The 20,258-nt window shown below is 42.0% G+C and overlaps 1 protein-coding gene across 6 annotated transcripts in view; it reads right to left on the bottom strand.

Moving 5' to 3' along the window:
* TRPC3 (transient receptor potential cation channel subfamily C member 3) overlaps positions 1-14,870 on the bottom strand; it is a 74,977-nt gene extending 60,107 nt beyond the window's left edge. For 3 of the 6 annotated variants that reach the window (XM_086704292.1, XM_086704295.1, XM_086704296.1), the window contains exon 1: positions 14,252-14,869. In XM_086704292.1, coding sequence (XP_086560418.1) covers positions 14,252-14,640 — 389 coding nt within the window. In that variant the 5' untranslated portion in view covers positions 14,641-14,869. Of the gene's footprint in view, positions 1-14,251 lie in introns of all 6 variants that reach the window. The other 3 variants (XM_086704293.1, XM_086704297.1, XM_025921915.2) reach the window with 2 other exon arrangements.
* Positions 14,871-20,258: the final 5,388 nt, after the last annotated feature.

Raw genomic sequence — 20,258 nt, 5'->3', positions numbered from 1 at the left:
CTGTGCTGACAGCTCGGAGCCTGGAGCCTGCTTCGGATTCTGTGTACCTCTCTCTCTCTTTGCCTCTCTCTCTCTCATAAACATTAAAGAAGAAGCAGAAGCAGAAGCAGAAGCAGAAGAAGAAGAAGAAGAAGAAGAAGAAGAAGAAACAGAGAGCTCTCACATTCTTTCCTTCCCTCACTCTCTCCCTACCTCAAGTCAGAAGAGAGAACTCTCACTAGAACCTGACCATACTGGCACCATGATCTTGGACTGCCAACTTCCAGAACCATAAGAAAAAAAAACACTTCTGTTGTTTAAGCCACCCAGTCTATAGTACTTTGTTGATAGCCCACGCTGAGTAAGACGGTGACGATACATCTTAAGGAAAAAAAATTTTTTTTCATCCTTTATGAAAGAAATTTTGGGTTCTTGTTACTTCTCCAAACACTTAAGCAAATAAAAAGTTCTTTCTAAAAAATATTTTGGTGTATCCAAAGGCAACCCTTTGCTCCATTCCATTCAGAGGCAAAAATACAAGTAATACTCCTCAGGTTTCATAACTTTGACATCAACTCATCTGACTTCAAACAGTGTTTCTCTAAGTGAGGGCCACCCACCCCAGGATCACTTGGAGCTCCTATTAAAATGCAGATTGCTAGGCCTCATTTTAGATGAACTAAATCAGAATCTTTCAGGGGCGTGGCTCTGGAATATATATTTTAAATGAGCATTCTTTGCAATTCCTATGCACAGTAAAGGTTGGGAACCTAAAAACATAAAAACAATGACATTATCCTGGATCAACGACCCCAGACTATGAGGCCTTTTATTTTATTTTATTTTTTAAAAAATTTTTTTTTTTCAACGTTTATTTATTTTTGGGACAGAGAGAGACAGAGCATGAACGGGGGAGGGGCAGAGAGAGAGGGAGACACAGAATCGGAAACAGGCTCCAGGCTCTGAGCCATCAGCCCAGAGCCTGACGCGGGGCTCGAACTCCCGGACCGCGAGATCGTGACCTGGCTGAAGTCGGACGCTTAACCGACTGCGCCACCCAGGCGCCCCTGAGGCCTTTTAAACATCTGTCACACTGGCCCTGCCAAAAGCAAAGCTGAAACAACACATGTGAGCAGTGGAGACTGAGGGACAAATGGCCTTACATGCATTTAGGTTCCCTATGTTTTACTAACATGTCACATTTCATGTCCAGGAAGCAAGTCACATGAATCACAGCAAATAAGAAGCCTGTAAAATGCCTCACCAGTGACCATTTAATGTCATGCCCTTGCCTTTTTCAAGGATTTATATTTTTAAAAGGTTACTAGGCCTTCTTCAAAACTACATTTAACAGGTTAAAGAGGTTGTCCATTATTGTATCCATTTACTATAGTCATCCTAGAATTGTGTATTAATAGGCCTCTCTCTCCAGATGAGTTTGCTTCCTCTACTCTAGTAATATATAAACTGTATATAACCCTTGCCTTTTTTTCTTTTTTCTTTTTCTTTCTTCTTTCTTTCTTTCTTTCTTTCTTTTGCCCAGGAAATCTAGTAATTTAGTTTAGATCTAAAAGTTCTCAGTGACCATCACTATTCTACCCCAGATTTTTGGTACAGTCTTTCCCTTCCTCCTAAATGATTTTTCATATAGATATAAAATGAATTATCCTATGTACCATGTGTTTTAAAGCTATTATATGGTTATATTAATTCTTTTTTAAAAAATAAAGTATTAATAAATACTCCTTCATATTGTGCACATATTCTTGGATGGTCAGGTCATGCTTTATTTCTCATTATCTAGTGACCCACAGGGAGTAAGTATTCAATAAATATCTGTTCCACTGAGTTTCCAAATCTCCTTCCAGGCTCTGTCCTCTCCTTTGACCTCATATCCCATATGTACAATTATGTATCCCCTGGTCACTCTAAAATGTCCCACCTCACCCTCTCCCTTAACCAGCACCCCCTCCTAACATTTGCATCTCAGGCTGGTTATTCAGGTTTAGCAATTTTAAGGTCATCTATGACTCACCATCTTGATGTTCTCAGAGTTCTGAAGCTTTTCCTTTGATATTTATTGAGTACTTACCCCCTGTGGGTCACTAGATAATGTACTGGACCCTCCCTTCCAATTCTCATTGTCAGCACCATCTTCCAGATCTTTAACCAATCATATTTGGATTATTACAACAGCTTTCCAACAGAGATGGCATGAGGGAAGGCTACTACTAAACTTTACTGGGTACTTGGTATATATATATGTGTATATATATATATATATATATATATATAAAATACATATATATATGTTTTTGTACGCTATCATATTTAATTCTCATAACAATGTTATGAAGCAGGTATTATTTCCCTTTCATAGATAAGAAAACTGAGATTTAGAAAAATTGCCCATGGTAATACACATAGAAAAATGCAGATCTGGGCTTCAACTTGAGGTCTGTCTGACTCCAGATTCTTTCCAGTACCACATGCTGTTCTTGATTTTCTTCCTTGTACGCCACAGCCATCCCAGCATCTTGCTCTTTTTAAACTCTGCTTTTACTCTCACACTTCTCTTAGACAAGAACAGCAAACAAAATAGAATTCTCCAGTTGACTTTCAAGGATGCTGACTAGTCAAACTTGTTTTCCTTGCTCCTCAGATTCATTCTTCACTGTCCTATAAACATATTATCGTGCTTATTTCTATACTATCAAGGGTATTTCTATACCATCAAGGGTATTTTTGGAAATATTAGCAAGGTGCTTTTCTCTTTTGTCTTTCCAAAAACAGTGTCCTCGCCCTGGTTGACCTTACTGTGGGGATAGCAGGGGAGGTGGAGGGGTGTGAGTGGTTAGAGTTAGGTGCCTATGTTTCGGAAGAAGTAGAGAGCACAAATTTTAGAGGAGTGCAAAGAGAAATATCAAGGTAATTTTCAGCTTTTTGCAGGAAAAAGAGGAGTTTTCATGCAGAATTTAGGAAAAAGAGAAATTGTCTTGAGGAAGGATTTTCTCTGTTCCTTTATTTCTCTAATTAGTTCTGAAGGAACCTGATCAGAGAATGCTCTCATCAGGCAGACAAGATAGCTCTCCCACTTTTGACAGCAAAGCTATGATACTTCCTGTCCTGACAGAAGAAAGAAATAATAGAGGGGAAGGAAAAGTTAAGATGTGGATCCAAGAAAGTGAAGAACCACTGAAGGCAGGAGATCTGGGACAGCCCAGCCTGATTAAGTAGGGAATGGTGTGGGCTTTCTCAAGCTACCCTCAGTTCCCCTGTGGTGCAACCCGGCACTGAGAACCAGAGAGCCTGCTCCCAGACTAGGACACCACTAGTGCTGTAAGCTCTATTAGAGCTCTGTAGCTCATGGGAGCTGAACTGAAACCATATACACCAAGGAGCATATCTGGGTTATAACAAAGGCAAGTTACCAAGATCAAGTTATTTTCACTGACAAGCAGCACCCGGGCAGACAATGAACATTGCCCAGAGACCAGAAGCATCAGACAACTCTTTCTTTCCTCAAGGGAACACATAAGCTCCCTTCCCCAGTGCCCAGGCGCTACAGAGGAAGCAGGAGGGTGGCTGTTTGAGATTCTGAGTTATTTTATCCAAGTGAGAGGCTATTTATTAAAAAGAAAAATCACTTTATCATATCAAACTAGGATCAGTGACATTGGCTTCACAGCATCTCTACAGAATGCCCTCACCTAGGAGTGTATACATAAACCATAAAGAGACTATGCCCCCTTGTAGGGATTGGGGGGAAGAATTAGTAAGAAAATGTCCCTTAGACACAGGAGTACTGATGCATAGGGGCACTTGTACCCCAATGTTCATAGCAGCACTCTCAACAATAGCCAAATTATGGAAAGAGCCTAAATGTCCATCAACTGATGAATGGATAAAGAAATTGTGGTTTATATACACAATGGAATACTACGTGGCAATGAGAAAAAATGAAATATGGCCTTTTGTAGCAACGTGGATGGAACTGGAGAGTGTGATGCTAAGTGAAATAAGCCATACAGAGAAAGACAGATACCATATGGTTTCACTCTTATGTGGATCCTGAGAAACTTAACAGGAACCCATGGGGGAGGGGAAGGAAAAAAAAGAGGTTAGAGTGGGAGAGAGCCAAAGCATAAGAGACTGTTGAGAACTGAGAGCAAACTGAGGGTTGATGGGGGGTGGGAGGGAGGAGAGGGTGGGTGATGGGTATTGAGGAGGGCACCTTTTGGGATGAGCACTGGGTGTTGTATGGAAACCAATTTGACAATAAATTTCATATATAAATAAAAAAAAAAAAAAAGAAAAAAAAAAAAAAAAAAGAAAATGTCCCTTAGATATAAGCTCAGGGCACAAGGAGACATTGTTAGTTGACTTAATCCCTGTGATAATGTAGAGCAAGTCTTCCCTCTTGTTAACTCACATAACTGCTTAATTGATTAATTAACTTAATTAATTTATTGATTGCTTAATTCACTTGTGGAATGAGAATAAGTATCTGTTTAGCAAGCAAAGCAAAAACAAAAACAAAATTTAAAAAACTAATTTAAACCACACATTGGACAATTGGTTCATTTTTTTTCCTCTCCTGGTCAGCAGGTAGGAGACTCAAGGGAAAGACCTGTTACAGGTAGATTATAGGAGCTGCTCATCCAAGTTGTTCTGGTTTCTTGACCCTGCTACACCTACACTTCTAAAACAAACAAAAGGCTGTTCTTTTTGTTTCTATCCTTAGGCCTACTCACATTTCTGCCCAATTGATCCAAAGTCTATAGACAAAGAGATTCAGACAGAATGGTAAGTAACTTCCTCAAGGTCACTAAAGGATAAAGAAGAGAGCTCAGAGGTCCTCTCCCAGGCTTTTTATTCTCTACCATGCTGTCTCCAGGGAATAAGAAAAAGATGAATAAAGGTTGCAAATCAAAATAACGTTATTAAAATGTATGCTTAGCTTATGTTTGGGAACATTTGGGTTCTATAAAGAACAGCTTCAAAAATTGCTCTTCGGATTGAATCACAATCTCTTTAGCACTCATCAACAAATGAACATTATTAAAGAAGTCAAATCCTTTACTGAAATAAAGAAACAGTCAACTACTCAATCCATCTAGCAAGGAAGCAAGCAGAGTAATAACACCATCAATGTGAGCCAAAGCAATGAGAATAACACCCAAGTTGTTTTGACTAAGCAGTTCACCACACTGAAGAAAGTGAATGTGCCAACCAGCCGGGATCCAGTCTGTAATTCTGTGAAGGCCAAGAAGAGCAGAAGGAGCCACAGAAGATAAGTAGTGAGAAAAGCTCAGAGAGGGAGGGAAAGTGTTAGAGAGCAACCACCATGTCACAGTGTCGGGGGTGGTGATAATTGGAAGTGATGATGAGGGCGGGAAGCAGCAGGCACTGACAAAGGACAAGAAAGCCAGACAGGAAAAGTCAAAAAGTAGACAAACCCCATAGTCCCCCTGGCAAGCAGGCAGCTGTCAGTCAATGTCCTGCCTCCGGAGACACTCAACATCTACATAGCACGGTTTACGAGTGAGTGTGCTAGCAAGGAGGAAAGGGCGTCTCACAAACAGCCTCAAGAGTGTCACCAAAAACACGTTTTGAAAATCTCTTAATATACGTATTTGTAGAGGGCAAGAAGTGGAGTGGGAGATACTCTGAACTTCAGTAGCCCCCAGGGGCACCAGTACTCAAGGCTAGAGGAAGGCAGCCCCATCTGTTCAACTGTTTGGTAGACAGGGTCCAGGGCTACGGGCAGTCCCAGGCCCCACACCGCCTACTGCTGAGCCCACATCTACTGACATCACAAACAGCTCAATAACATATTATCACAGTAGCAACCAAACCAACAAGATGAGGAGCTCCATTTAAGAAACAGGAAAGCACAGCTTTCACTTCTAAGGATTCTCATTGCAGGCAAAAATTAATAGGTAGCAATTCCAGCACTTACAAGTCTGGAGAGATATCTGGGTCTCCACAGTAATTAATTTCCTGACAGTTTCTGTTGGCCTGTGCTATATTCAGAATACTCTAGGTATGAGTTTAATAAATCTATTAGACAATGCTAATTTGGGTATATGCCCTAATCGCTAAGTCAGAGACAAGAAGCTGTTGTATATTTAAGGAGGGAAGCTCCAATCTCCTCTCTTTGTCACCTTCCCAGTCATCCTTCTCATGAAAGCTCTTTGCCAGACCCCTCAACAGCTAAAACCAGAAAAACAAAAAGGCCATTTAACAGTGTGTTCCTTCCTCTAGAAGTTCAGTGCAGGCAGAGGTGAAGACCCCTAATCATTGCCTGCATGATTTGATAATACTTCTAAACGCATGTGCCTTCTGGAACTTAGATGCTTCTGCTTCCAGGAACTATATTTTGTGTATAACTCTGTTAGCTGTTAAACTGACTATTACTTTGTTTTGTGATTGTCTGCTTTCATGCCTGGCTCTTCAGTAACATCTGTAAGAGCAGAGACTGCCTTTCTTTATCTATAAAGAGATAAATGCCTGGCTTTTAGTACATGGCTGGTGAGTATCCATCTACCGGAGCCATGACTGCACAGATGCATGAGTGCTTAAACCCCCTGACTGAATACCCAGGGGACAAACAATCTTCTCCTCCAGGCTAAAGAAGACCTTTGGTCACACACGATAATGTGCAGAAATAGTGGTGGAGGAGAATTAGAATAATTTTCTTATTAAAAAAAGTAATGAATAATACAAAATATTAATCAGAAGTTAAAGTAAACAATTATTCTTTCAAAGCAGATTTCTGCTTTATCACATTTAATTCTTAGTGATACCACAAAAAGTATCTGATGAACTCCACATCTCTTGATTTTGATATTAAAATTATGTTTGTAAGGATAATATGGGGGCACACCAAGGATAAAACTTAGAATTGATAACCTCTAATAATGAAGTTTATTTATAAAAATAAACTCTTTCACAATACTCTCTAAAACTAATGTTTATTATTTCAGGAACATTAAATGACAATGAAATTAGAATTCAAATGAATTCAATGTATAATTGAACAGGAATTGAGATAAAACAAACTCAATAATAAAATCAAAAACTTCTACTGACCCAAGAGAAGTTCATATTTGGCTATTTAAATATATTAGATGCTATTAGATGTATTATATTATATTATATTTATTATTATTCTATACATAGCTTTATATATATATATATATAACATAAACATAAATAATATATGTTATATATATAGACCTTTAATATTATTAGAAGCAAGGGATCTGGTTTTCTATCACTATCATCTATATCCTAAGTCAAAAATCTGAGGTTTTTGGATGCTTGCTCCTGCCTCATCACCCTCAACCTACTTTTCAGCAGAGAACCCATATGCATCAGTACTATTTGACAAAACGTAATCAGAAATGCAAAACTGGTATAGAATATTAGCATTGCCATGCCCTTTCCTTAATGGGTCATATACTTGTGAACACTTAAACCTCATTTTTTAAAAAGGTCTAAGACCAAATCCGTACTGTCACCTATTATTTGAATAGTGCAAAGAAGGAAAGTTTTATTTTTTAATAGGGGATTTTTTTTATGACTAGGTAACTGTAGACAAACATCCTTGACCTAGATGCTAAATTAAAGACAAAACACTATCATAATCCTAAATATTCTCATAAAGTCACTGCTGAGCCCCATATGCACAAGTGTGAGGTTGTCCACCCATGGTTCACAACTCCAGATCTTCTATCTGGGGCCAGACTCCTACATGCTCACCCTGCACAGACCACTAATCTGTTTCCCCTGCCAGACTTCTACTGCGCAGTGTTGATAAGGAAGACTGTTGGTCAAGAAAAGAGCCTTCCGCCTCAGAAGACTGCTAAGCAGCCATTCACCATTACCCAAGCATGCCACCCCCCCCCCCAGGAGGCAATCTCAATCCTGAGGCAAGAAATTAAAAGTATTCCTTCCTACCAAGAACCTAGTAGCCCAATAAAAACAGGTTTCTTCCTCCCGTTACATTTCTTGTGGTGTTTTATTTCCTACCGTCAAATGTGGTAAGGATTTATGGGATTGTAGGCAAAAGCAAAGCTCAAAGGTTAAGAATACTGAGAGAGAGAGGAGGGGTGGGGAGAGAGAGAACAGACAGACATTTGTTATCCTAGGGCAGTAATAAAAAAATCCCTAAAATTCTAACTCCACCATAAAATGATGCTCCAGTCCTAGTCTAGGATCCTCTCACCACTTTGATAATAAGAAAGAGAAAACCATAAATGATATTTGGCAGGAGGTCAATTACATCTTGAGATATTCTTTCCTCCTTTTTGTTTCCATTCTTAGTCCTCCTACTTAGCTTACAAACTTTCTCAAGTTGATCGGCCATCAGCAGTCAAATTGAAATGATGAACTAATTGGATCTCATAAATGAATTAATACTAATTAGTAGTGTCCTGTGTCATTCCTCCCAGGAGTAAATGCATTTTTAAATTTCTCTGAGGAAGAGAAAAAAGCTGAACCCAAAGGAGGCCAAGGTGTGAACAGCACAGTGCTAAGAGCCTAGAGATTTCAAATGACCTGGGGCTGCTATGCATTAGAGGTCACACTTCAGCTTCAGTTTCTCAACTTGTAAAAGAAAAGACTGGGTTAGATAAAATCCTTTGCAACTCAAAAGTTCTACTTTTTTTCCAAAATATTCTATATTAGTTAAATTCAGGAAGTGTGGTACTAAGATGACTTTAGGTGGGGGAGTTCAGATGACTGTCACATCACACTGTATAGGTTACCAACTATGCCATCTGCCCAATAAAATCAGACATGATTAAGAATATTCTTCCTTCTGCAGTCTTGGCCTGTTAATAGCACAGTTTTCATTGGGGCTTAAAAAACACATGAGACACAATTATAGGGATATTTGGTTTCAAGATGATGGAACAAAGGCCTCTCTTCCCCTTTCTCCTCTCCAAAATTACCCCCTTAAATATCAAGGAAAACAAAGAAAAGTAACACAAATTTCATCTTCCATGGAACTGGAAGACACTTGTAGCATCTCCAACTACACAATGCATGAAGTTGGAAAGAAGATGAGTTGGAAGAAAAGGAAATGATTTAGTGGGGATAAGGAAGGTCCAACCAGAGTGCCTATAACAAGAAGCAAGCTAATCCACTCTGCTTGATGCCAGAAAAGCCCAGAAACGGAAGACAAAAGAAATACCAGCAAGTAGAGATGAGGCAGGAGCCCAAAATAGGGGGATTTGGCTGAAAGTCTATATACAGAGTAGGTAGAAACTCTTTCCCCAGATTTCTACCCCCTTACAGATATGATCAAGTGACAACCCTCACCCCTGTAATAAAGATAGGATGTGAAATCTCCAGAAATAGAAATAGAGAGCTCTAAATGTGGGGATACCAGGCCCAAGGGAGGGCAGGCACTAAGAACAGGGGATCCCTTCCCAGTTCCAGCATGAAGTATTATATAAACACAAATTGCTGCTTTTGTTGGGACACACTTTTGGCAGCACTTTCTCTGAAGAAAAACTAAACAGAATCTTCTTTTCCAGAAGTCTTTCTTTTTTAAAGATAACACCACTGAGAAATCTAATGATTTTGTGCACATGTTAATTTCAACAAGAATTGATTTGTCTTTCTTTTATTAAACATTTTTAAAATTTGTATTTATTTTTGAGAGACAGACAGACAGAGAATGAGCAAGGGAGGGGCAAAGAAAGGGGGAGACACAGAATCTGAAGCAGGCTCCAGGCTCTGAGCTGTCAGCACAGAGCCCCACGCAGGGCTCGAACTCACGGACCACAAGATCATGACCAGAGCTGAAGTCAGACGCTCAACCAACTGAGCCACCAGGCGCCCTGGGAAAATCCTTTTTAAACTTCATTGTATTTTTAAGAATAATTAAGTATTTTGATGTCAAACTTTCTATTTAATTATGATAACCATATTTTTAAAATATATTTTTAATGTTTATTTATTTGGGGGGGAGGGGCAGAGAGAGAAGGAGACACAGAATCCGAAGCAGGCTCCAGGCTCTGAGCTGTCCACACAGAGCCCGACACAGGTCTTGAACCCATGAACCATGATCATGACCTGAGACAAAGTTGGACACTTAGCCAACTAAGCCACCTCGGTGCCCTGATTCTTCTTTCTTAAAGTAGACTCATCAGGTGCCTAGGTGGCTCAGTCGGTTAAGTGTCTGTTGATTTCAGCTCAGGTCATGATTTTACGGTTTGTAGGATCCAGCCCTGCATCGGGCACTGCACTGCCAGCAAGGAGCCTGCTTGGGATTCTCTGTCTCTCTCTCCCAATTTCTCTCTCTCTCTCTCTCTCTCTCTGCCCCTCCCCCACTCATGCTCTTTCTCTCAAAATAAATAAACTTAAAAAAAATAAAAGGAGACTCATAAATTTCTCTCTTGATTTATCAAGTACTTTCCAACTGTGAATCAATTCTTCCCTTTTCTTGAAACTATCCTTCATCTTCTGTGTCCTCTATTTGCTACTCTTTCTCTCCACTCTCTAAATAACAACAAAAATTCCCTCAGAATAGGGAGTCAAGAGCTCTCTTTGTTTTTCTCTCCACACTTTCTTTGGGTAATATATACTCCCATCAGCCAGTAGATTCTCAAATTCTCTCAAGCTTTAAACTTTATTTCCATCTTCCTGCTTGACACCTCTATCAGAATTATCTGAAAAATCAGGCCCTCCTCTTTGTTCTTTTCTTTTCAACAATGACATCAATGATCTTAGTTATCTAGGTCAAAATCACCAAGTCATCTCTGACCCTGCCTTCTCTTTAAACCCTTGTGGGCAGTTAGTTGCTTATTTCCATAGATTCTCTGTGTATTCTCTCTTCCAACCTCTCCCCCTTTCCATCGCCCTAGTACTACACTATTACAGATCCTAATCTCAGCCTGAACGGTTGTGGTAGCCCCCTAATTTATTTATTCACATTCTGTCAACTGCCACTACAATCCATTCTGCTCTCAGACTGGCTTTAATCAAATTGCTGCTGCTTCGTAATCATTAGTGGCTCCCTTTTGCCTCCTCCTGGCAAGATCCTTATGTTAATGCCCAAACCAATGCATCCAGCTAAATCTCACTGCTCACCTACACATCCTATATGTTCTTTAAAAAAATTTTTTAAGTGTTTATTCATTTTTGAAAGACAGAATGTGAGCAGGGGAGGGACAGAGAAAGGCAGCGGGAGACACAGAATCTGAAGCAGACTCCAGGCTCTGAGCCATCAACACAGAGCCAGACGTGGGGCTTGAACTCACGAATCATGAGATCCTGACCTGAGCCGAAGTCAGACGCTTAACCAACTGAGCCACCCAGGAGCCCCGACATATTCTATGTTCTAACCAAACTCAATTAATATTCCTCAGACATGCCTAGCATTTTGAGGGGAGAGCTTCAATTAATTTATCATTCTGTCTCTGTCTCCTATCCTATCTTTTAAGGCCCCTAAAGGTTTCCTTGATTTCTGACTTTACATAGTGGGTCTCTCCTTTACACTTGATCCTTCATAGTTCCACCCTTGTGTGTATGTTTTTATGGTGCTTATTTTACTCTAATTCATAATAGCTCATGCCCAGTTTCATTTCCATCTCTCCTTCATGAAATTTTAAACTCTTTGAATGCAGAAAAATTGTCATACTCATCTTTGGGGTTTGCCGTACCTAACCTGCAGTTTGCACATGCAAATGCTTAAGAAATGTTTTTGAATCTGGGGCGCCTGGATGGTTCAGTCGGCTAAGTGTCCGACTCTTGGTTTTGGCTCAGATCTTGATCTCACAGTGTGTGAGTTTGAGCCCCACATCAAACTCATGCATCAAACCACATGGGATTCTCTCCCTCTCCTTCTCTCTCTGCCCCTCCCTGCTCATGCGTTCTCTCTCTCTCCCTGAAATAAATAAATAAGCTTTAAAAAAAAAGAAATGCTTTTGAATCGAAACTCATCAGAAGTACCTTCATATACCTTTTTGGAGTTTCATCAGATATTTAATAGCTAAGACTGAAAATGAAGTAATCTTGCCAATGACATTCTACTTGCTCCTAGGTTTGCAAACAACTGGGATAAAGAAAGTCTTGGTTTGAATCAATAGTTGAATCAAGAGTTCTATCAAAGGACTTTTAAAATTTCTTGTTAGTAATGTAACAGATGACATTCTTTCTCCTAAGTCAGTCTGTTTAAAACTCCCAGATGGAACACTGGAGCATGGAGCACTGAAATGAGCAACAGGATTACCCTGAGGAATCTTTTTGGTCAAAGTGAGACTCTATCCTGAGCATCCTGGCTGAATTTTAAATTCAGCTGCTCTATTCTGCCTACTGAAAATGACCCTGGGGCTTTGAGAGACTGGTTGTCCTGCTCCAGTGCCAACATAGGGTTGCTGTGTTTGCTTTCTGAGCTGTTACATTCTTGCCATATTCTACTTGAAGGTGGAATAAAGAGCTGATTTCTGCTACAGATATCAAACTAGTGCCTGATGTTACAAAATGACAGGACTCAGACATGGAGAGCTTGCTGCCCTACCTCTCAAAGAAACATTTATTGTGTCCTTAAAATGACTGGGTCTTCTCAACTGCTTTACAAAGTAAACACACTACCACGTTTACTTGTCGAATTATGTAAAGTCAGAAAATGGGGGGGAAAATGTTCTAATAGAAAAAAAAAGTCTACAGTGGAACTTGCTTCAGTGCTTTGCGTAATTGGCCTCAAATTTCAAAAGGCAAAGTGAGTAATCTCTGCTCCATCCTACTTTCTCAGATTAGAGTGCTGTGGTGTCCATTTAGTGTGGATTTAAGGTAAAAGAAAAATAAATAATCAAGAAATTGGTAAAAGGAAAAACAGACAATGTCTTAAAATCTTAGGGAGGCTGGGAAGCGAGCTGGCAGGGCTTTAATCCCTCAGGATATACCTTCCTTCCATTTCCTGGACCATTTCCTCTCCAGGCTAATCTTCAGCAGTAATTGAACCACATCAGGATGCGTCGCTCATTTTAAATCAGAACCCTTTCCTAGGCGATCTACTCCTAGCCACTGACTCTGGGTTTTATAGGCAAATCCGGCAGGGCCAGGAGCAGGCTCTGAGCGAGCAGAGCAATGCGAGATTAGGTCGGTCTGGAGGTCGCCGCGGAGGCCTGGGACCAGGGATGTGGCAGCTCGAGTGCGGCAGGGGGCACTGCATAACCTCGGTCCCCTCACGTAGCCGGTTACCCGTCTTACCCCACCCAGACGGTTAGGGCTGCCCGCCACGTCTGACCTCAAGTTCTCTACCTAGGTCTGTGCGTTTTTCCTAAAAAAGACAGTAAGCCCTGTGGCACGCCCAACGTGTGGGACACGAGAAATGCCATGGACCCTATAAAACTAAGCACTCTCTTTTGCATCCTCTCTGCGTCTCGTAGCTGCTAAGGATGTCTCCAAGATCTGGAAATTAAGAAAAGTTGCTCTTTCTCACACACTACAGTGCCGGCATTTATCTTCCTTTAAAAAGAAAACAACTACTGACCCCGGGCCGCCTGGGAACTACAGCCAAAGTTGTCATTAAACAGTTCCTGCGGCTGCCCTGCGCCCACTCTCCCGTGGGGATTTGGCTTCAGTATGCCCCCAACTGTGAATGGACCGTCGAGAAACGGGGCGACCCGGCAAACCTACACTCACACTACGTAGAGCACACCTTCCTTCCCTTCCCTTCCCTTCCCTTCTCCCCGCTGCCCTGCCCGGGCCTCAGACGGCGGAGAGCTTCGCGGGGGACACGGGTTCCCAGGGTGGTTCCACGCTGAGAAGCTGCGGGGGAGGGGGTCGGAGTTCGAGGGCGCGCCTGGCTTTGTGCAGACCTTCCCATTCTCCGACTTCCTAGGGTAAGCTCGGGGTGCATCTGCTGAGGGGTCCTAGCCTATGGGGCAGTAGTGCTTGTGTAGGAGAGGACGTGTCTGTTTGCTGGAAATTGAGTCTGGCGTCCGTGCTGTCCGTCCACGGGGCCGTTCCGTGCGCTTGAGCCGGGACAGAGCTCCAGCCACGCCTTCAGCGGCCCCCAAGTCCCTCCACAAAGCAGAACCAAGGGGACGAGCCCCGGACCGAGGTCCGCACCCCTACATCGCCCCGAACAGAACTGCCGTGCCGTGCCGTGCCGCGCCGGGAGGCGTTTTGGGGTCCCAGGCACTTCGCGGGTTGGCCGGGAGCGCGCCTTCCCGCCCCCTCCCCCCCCCCCTGCCGCCCCGCCGGGCACTGCCCTCCCCAGGCGCGGGCCGCGGGCCGGCCGGGTACTCACATGTCCAGCCCGGGGGAGAAGCGCTGCGGGCAGTAGCTGTGCGCTTCCCGCTGTGAGGGCGCCGAGCGCGGCTCCAGCCCCCCGTTGACGCCCCTCCAGCCCCGCCGGCGGCGCTGCGGCTCCGAGCCTTCGTCTTCACCCTCCTCCTCCTCCTCCTCTTCCTCCTCCTCCGGCGCGGGGAAGGTCACCCTCGCTTGCTCCTTGCACTTCCTGACCTTGGTGGACATCGCGCCCGCCGCGGTCGGAGCGCGGGGATGCCGGCTGCCCGCCGCCGCCGCCGCGCGGTCTGGCCGCGGCACCCCTTCCCCGCCGCCGGCCCCTCCGGCAGCCCCCGGCAGCCCCGGGCGGGAAATCTGCAGGAGAGAACGGCGCGGGGGGACGCCGAGCATTCAGAGGCGGGAGCCAAAACCCAGTCGCCGCCGCCGCCGCCCACCATGAAACCGTGGGAGCGGCCGCCGCGGCTGTGGCTGCGAGGAGGAAGCCCGGGGCCGAGTGGGGCGCTGGTGCTGGAGAAGGCTCTCCCGCCCGGCGGCCGCGGCGGCGGTGCCTCCCCCGAGCCCGGCTCCCGTCTCCGACAGCATCACTTGCTAGGACACTAACGTTACTCTGGGTGAAGGACAGAGAGGGAGGGAGGGGGAGAGGGAGGGAGAGCAGGAGGAGAATCAGTTCCTAACCGGACAGAGAGAGCTGGAGAGGAAACCAGATCAGCAGGTAGGGAGCGAGGAAATCAGAGAAACTTCCCTCCCTATTCTCCCATTTCTCTGCCAGGGGATTCAGAGCCCCTTTCCGTTTACAGAAGCAAGTTTCCTAAGGGAGAGAAAAGGGACTCATCTGGCTTGCTGTTAATTTTTCTGCAGTCGTATTTACCCAGTTCAACTCCAAATATTTTTCAGCAAACATCCCTTGTTCGTTGCGTTACTCTAAGCCTTAGTTGAACCTGCAGAGGTTTGAGTACATTTCCTTGAGTGCCTTTGTACCCCAAGAACGGTAATGTTTAAATGTGCATGGTGCTTCAGGTTTGTTTGTGTGTGTGTTTTTAATGAATCTCAAAACCGTCTGACAAGATTTATTTACTTTCCAAGAAATATTCAGCAAAATTTAAAGTCTTCTTTTGAAAAGTTAAAAAACAGTACTAAATAAAACAAAAAAATTTCATTTTAAAAGTCAAAAGCAGTATTTTTTTTTCCTCTGGGAAAAAAGACTCATGGAATTTTAGTCAAAAGGAGACTTAAGGATCAAAGAATTTATCCCTTGTTTTAGAAATAAGAAAACTGAGGCCTAGAAAGACTGAGTAAACTAGTCATGGTAGGTAGTTTAGTGAGAAAACTCAGATTAGACTGAGTGTATTTCCAAGGCTCTCTATTGCCTTAAATATGCAGATTTCAATCAGGTCCAACTTGGAAGAATTACAAAAATACCAGACATGCTATGATGAGATAAAATAAGATATTCATTTTTAACTATATTCAATTATATTGTGTTTTTTCCAGGAGCAATTCTTCCCCCAAATTAACTAAAAACACAAATAAGGAAGTGTAGCTCTTTTGAATTTAATTCTTAAAAGTAAATATAATATTGTATGTTTTATTAAGTTGATAATAAATCTATGTTTAAGGAAACAATTATATTTATTTGTACATCTGAGACAGAAAATACAAGTATGTATTGTCCAATGCTTTACAATTGGAAGCACCTTTCCCACAGGAGCACATGTAGAGGTGGTAGTATGCAAATCTTCACAATGTAAATCCCATCTCTGAAATATCCCAGAAGCAGGACTGCTCTCTGCACCCCAGTACCACTGCCTCAGTTCAGGCTCCCATCTACCTCCCTGCTATCCGTATGCAACCTTCCTCTCTTTGTGCCATTTCATTCTCCAAGCTATTACACAGACCATGCTCACAGCAAGTCTGATCGTGACTTGTCTCTGTAAAAGTCTCTGGTGGCTTCCCACTGCTTTCAGGTTAAAATCCAAATTTGGCATGCCCGGCCCTCCGTGGTCTGACCCTATTTCTTCACTCTCTCCTGGAACCCTCCCTCATACACATCCTAACTCCAATTACCCAGGACATCTCACTTACCATCCACATTCTAGACACTTCTCATTCCCCCCTTTGTCTGTGGTACTCCTGTCACTGAAATGTCTCTGTTGCCTTGTTCACCTGGCATACTTCTTTTTCCTAAAGACTTAAGTTAGATGTGGCCTCCAACCTGATGCCCTTTCTACATCCCAGGGAACTTCTCACAGCCCTTCTGCATACCACAATCTTACTACTAGTCACTTCATATCGAAATTAACTCTTTCTGTGCTTGTCTCCTCTTTAGATTGAATTCCTTGAGGATTTTTAGGGTTTTATTTACTTTGAGCCACTTGGAAGCTTATCTTTTTGTCTTTGCCATTTAGCTGGACAAGTTCCACCAATGTTTGTTGAATTAACTCATGAAGTCTACAGGATCTTTATAATTATGTACACAAGTTCATGAACTGCTCTTCTAAGGCTCTGGAGACAAGCATTTCAGGAATGCTGGAGTCACCAGGGTTTACTCTTACATACTATATCAGTTTGCTAGGGCCGCCATAACAAAGTATCAACAGACTGGGTGAAAAGTTATTTTCTGACAATTCTGGGGGCCAGAAGTCCGAGATCAAGATGTCGCCAAGGTTGTTTTCCTCTGACAGATCGCAGATGATCATCTTAACCCGTGTTCTTCCTCCTGTGCCTGTGTCCTAGTCTCTTATGAGGATACCAGTCATTTGAGCTAGGGCCCACCCTAATGACCTCATTTTTAACTTAATTACCTTTTTAAAGGCTCTGTCTTCAAATAGACATCCAGAGGTATTGGGGACTAGGACTTCAACATATGAATTTGTGTGGGGGGAGGGAGGGCGGCAAATTTCAGCTCATAACATAAACTAACTCTCCTGGTCTGAGGGAACTGCTCTTTCCAGAGTGCTAACGTTTTTATTTCTAAGGAGCAGGTCCTTGGAATTGATGAAAACCCAGAGGAGAGGAAATCCGAAGAAAGTAGTTTCTTGAAGAGAGAGGAAACATGGACCTCCCTGGCATAAGCCAGCTTTATCTGTCTTATTTCCTTCTTTTGTAAAAGAGGGTCTATCACTGCATATATGTTATTAGCTATCTGTGTATTCATGAAATGAGTGTTTGCCTTACATACATTCAGAATCCATTACTCCTTTGGTGTGTGTGTGTGGGGGGGGGGGATCGTTATTCAACGTTCAGAAAATCCAACTGTTGAGGCAGATTATTTTCAAGAAGAGGTGGCCACTGAGGCATAAGTAAAGCATAATTTTCATGATAAGTCCAGATAAATTAAAAGTGACTGTTAACCTTATAGCAGAAGTTGGTCTCTAAATTTCCTCTTAAATATCTAAGAAACTGCTGTATCTTCTTCAAAATCTGTTCACACACTGTGGAAGGCTCCTGTTCTCTTTCACTGCCTCCTTCTTTCCCTCGCCCTCTCTCTCCCTTTTTGTGCAACACACCTAATAAGAAGACACTATTGAGCAGTAATTCTTGCACCCCGGGATAAAGGTTAGCAATTTTCTCAAGGGAGCAGAGCATGGGAACAGGTATAGTGTTCCAAACAGTGCACAATTTTTCCTCCTTAAGAATAGAAGTTCTCTTATAAAGGGATTTTGCCTTGCTTTTTTAAAAAAAAAATAGATTTTATTTTTTTAGAGCAGTTTTACTTTCACAGAACAATTGACTAGAAGGTACAGAGATTTCCCATATACCCTCTGCTCCGTATATGCATAGTCTCCCCCATTATCAATCAGCTTTTCTCACCAAAGTGGCACATTTGTTAAAATTGATGAAGCTACATTAAAATATTATTATCACCCAGAGTCAGTTATTACAGTTCATTTTTCGTGTTGTACATTCTGTGGGTTTGGACAAATTTAAAATGACATTTATCCATCATACAGAGTAGTTTCACTGCCCTAAAAATCTTCTGTGCTCTGCCTATTCATCTCTCCTCCCTCCTAACCCCTGCCAACCACTGATCTTTTTATTATCTCTATAGTTTTGCTTTTTCCAGAGTATCATATAGTTGGAATCATAGAGCATGTAGCCTTTTCATTGCTTTCTTTCACTTAGCAACATGCATGTCAGTTTCCTCCATGTCCTTTAATAGCTTGAGAGTTCATTTCCTTTTAGCACTGAGTAATATTCCACTGTCTGGATGTGCAACAGTTTCTTTATCTACATACCTACTGAAGGGCCTCTTGGTTGCTTCCGAGTTTTGGCAATTATGAATAAAGCTGTTAGAAACATCCATATCCATGTCCATTTTTGTGTGGACATACATTTTCAACTCCTTTCATAGATACCAAGGAGCATGTTGCTGGATCATAGGGTAAAAGTATGTTTAGTTTTATAAGAAACCTCCAAACTGACTTCCAAAATGGCTGTATTACTTTGCATTCCCACCAGCATGAATGAGAATTCCTGCTTCTCTACATGCTCACCAGCACTTAGTGTTGTCAGGGTGCTGGATTTGGGCCATTCCAAAAGGTAGGTAGTGGTATCTCACTGTTTCAATTTGCATTTCCCTAATGACTACGGTGTTGAGCACCTTTTCATATGCTTATTTGCCATGCGGATTATCTTCTTTGGTGAGGTGTCTGTTAAGATCTTTTGCCCATTTTTAATCTGGTTGCTTGTTTTCTTATTGTTGGGTTTTAAGATTTTGTGCATTTTGAATAATACTCCTAATTAGTTGTGTCTTTTGTACATATTTTCTCAGTCTGTGGCTTGTCTTCTCATTCTGATTCTTTGCTTTTTAAAATTTATTTTATTTTATTTTAATTTTTTTGATTCTTTGCGTTTTAAAGTAAACTTAAGGCGTTAATTTTCTTAGCAGCATAAGCTAGTGAGGTGGGAACCACTGCCTATAAGAACAATTGAACCTAAAAGGAGGATCCCTGAACTTAAAGTGTGGCAATTAATATTCTAATGTATTTTGCACAGAATTTATAGTGTCCTATTAACCATAGGTCACTAATGTTCCCAGGCCTCTTCTAGTCCCAGGAGGTCTCAAGTACTTTCCTAACTTAAAACACTTGTTTGAAAAATTTCTTCATGACTCTCAAGTTTGGAAGTCAGAATTTATTTTATTGTAGAAGTAAGTTGTAAGTGATGGTTATATTTCCTGGGCAGCTCACAAATGCCTAGTTAGTTTAAACTTGTTTCAGTGTCAGTATACCCCAAAGGCCTGGAATCAAACCCCATCTTGGCTGCTTACCATTCCATGACATTGGGGTATATAGATACGTAATCTATAAGATATAATCATAGTGCCTATTTCATAGGGCCGTTATAAAAATTCTCATTGTCAATTGCACTGTAAACTTTGCCTGGCATGTAAGAGGTTACTGTATAAGCATTAGCTACTATTAGTTCATGTTGTGAACTATAGAACCAACTATAGACGTGTGAAGTCTGGGTCCTAAAGAAAGGACCTATCCTGTCTGATTGAGATGCATTTACTAAACTGTATAACTGTTGACTTACTTGTCTGTCTGTCACATAGGACTGTCATGTCTTATCTGACCTTGTCACACCCGTGTAATCATAAAACTGGAAGCCAAGCAAGTGTTCAATAAATGGTAACAGTAATAGTACAGGGGCAGTTGCAACAACAGATACTCAGTATTTATGGGATGAAGATCCATAGAAGTGAGGAGAAGGAGGAAGGGAATGTTCTTCCTCTGCTGTGGGCACAATGCCAACCTCAAGTAAAATCAGAATGGGTGTGATTTCTCTTGGGCATCTCCCTAGTCTTTCTCTCTCTACTCTTTCTCTCACATCCTTTCCTACCTTATAGTGCCCAGCTTCCTTCAGTATGGACTCAGTGACTTCATATTGTTTTAATTCTCCCGCAATGGTCTCTCTCTGGCCTGCTATACCCCAAAAGTGCTCCAAACTCCACAATTACCCTTTTTTATCCCCTACTAGTTAAAATTGCTATTCCTTCAGAGCGG

This window comes from Puma concolor, chromosome B1, assembly GCF_028749965.1.
Source record: "Puma concolor isolate L17-30 chromosome B1, mPumCon1.1.hap2, whole genome shotgun sequence".
NCBI classification, from domain to species: domain Eukaryota; kingdom Metazoa; phylum Chordata; class Mammalia; order Carnivora; family Felidae; genus Puma; species Puma concolor.
Note: the sequence above shows the minus strand (reverse complement) of the source record. Positions and strands in the feature narration are given on the sequence as shown.